At 50.4% G+C, this 1,257-nt stretch overlaps 1 protein-coding gene across 1 annotated transcript; it reads right to left on the bottom strand.

Annotated features, from left to right (window-relative positions):
* Positions 1–238: 238 nt before the first annotated feature.
* On the bottom strand, positions 239–1,000 carry LOC136851175 (uncharacterized). Its single transcript, XM_067125136.1, has one exon. The coding sequence runs from the start codon at positions 998–1,000 to the stop codon at positions 239–241; it is 762 nt and encodes a 253-aa protein (XP_066981237.1).
* Positions 1,001–1,257: the final 257 nt, after the last annotated feature.

Raw genomic sequence — 1,257 nt, 5'->3', positions numbered from 1 at the left:
TCCCACACATTCATGGCCTTCGTAGAAGCACTTTCCCACAAGTTCATGGCCTTCGTCGGCTCCTTTCCCACAATTCATGACCTTCGTAGGCTTACTTTCCCACACATTCATGGCCTTCGTAGGAGCACTTTCCCACACGTTCATGGCCTTTGTCGGCTCACTTTCCCACACATTCATGGGCCTCGTAGGAGCACTTTCCCACACGTTCATGGCCTTTGTCGGCTCACTTTCCCACAATTCATGGCCTTGTAGGCTCACTTTCCCACACGTTCATGGCCTTCGTCGGCTCACTTTCCCACATATTCATAGCCTTTGTCAGCTCACTTTCCCACACATTCATGGTCTTCGTAGGCTCACTTTCCCACACATTCATGGCCTTCATAGGCTCACTTTCCCACACATTCATGGTCTTCGTAGGCTCACTTTCCCACACATTCATGGCCTTCATGGGCTCACTTTCCCACACATTCATGGCCTTCAACAGCTCACTTTCCCACACATTCATGGCCTTTGTTGGCTCACTTTCCCACACATTCATGGCCTTCGTAGAAGCACTTTCCCACACATTCATGGGCTTCGTAGGCTCACTTTCCCACACATTCATGGCCTTCATAGGCTCACTTTCCCACACATTCATGGCCTTTGTAGGCTCACTTTCCCACACATTCATGGCCTTCATCGGCCCACTTTCCCACACATTCACGTACTTCGTAGGCTCACTTTCCCACACATTTATGGCCTTCGTCGGCCCACTTTCCCACACATTCATGGCCTTCATTGGCTCACTTTCCCACACATTCATGGCCTTCATAGGATCACTTTCCCACACATTCATGGCCTTTGTTGGCTCACTTTCCCACACATTCACGGCCTTCGTAGAAGCACTTTCCCACACGTTCATAGCCTTGGTCGGCTCACTTTCCCACACATTCATGGCCTTTGTCAGCTCACTTTCCCACACATTTATGGTCTTAGTGCGCCCACTTTCCCACACATTCATGGCCTTGGTCGGCTCACTTTACCACACATTCATGGCCTTCGTCAACTCACTTCCCATACATTCATGGCCTTCATAGGCTCACTTTCCCACGTGTTCATGGCCTTCGTCGGCTCACTTTCCCACACATTCATGGCCTTCGTAGGCTCACTTTCCCAAACATTCCTGGCCTTCATAGGCTAACTTTCCCACACATTCACGGCATTCGTCGGCTCACTTTTCCACACATTCATGGCCTTTGCCGGCTCACTTTCCAACAC

Source organism: Macrobrachium rosenbergii, chromosome 3 (genome assembly GCF_040412425.1).
Source record: "Macrobrachium rosenbergii isolate ZJJX-2024 chromosome 3, ASM4041242v1, whole genome shotgun sequence".
Classification (NCBI taxonomy): Eukaryota; Metazoa; Arthropoda; class Malacostraca; order Decapoda; family Palaemonidae; genus Macrobrachium; species Macrobrachium rosenbergii.
Note: the sequence above shows the minus strand (reverse complement) of the source record. Positions and strands in the feature narration are given on the sequence as shown.

Coding starts and splice junctions, on each gene's coding strand:
- LOC136851175 (XM_067125136.1), bottom strand. CDS start 1,000: ATGAATGTGTGGGAAAGTGGGCGCACTAAGACCATAAATGTGTGGGAA.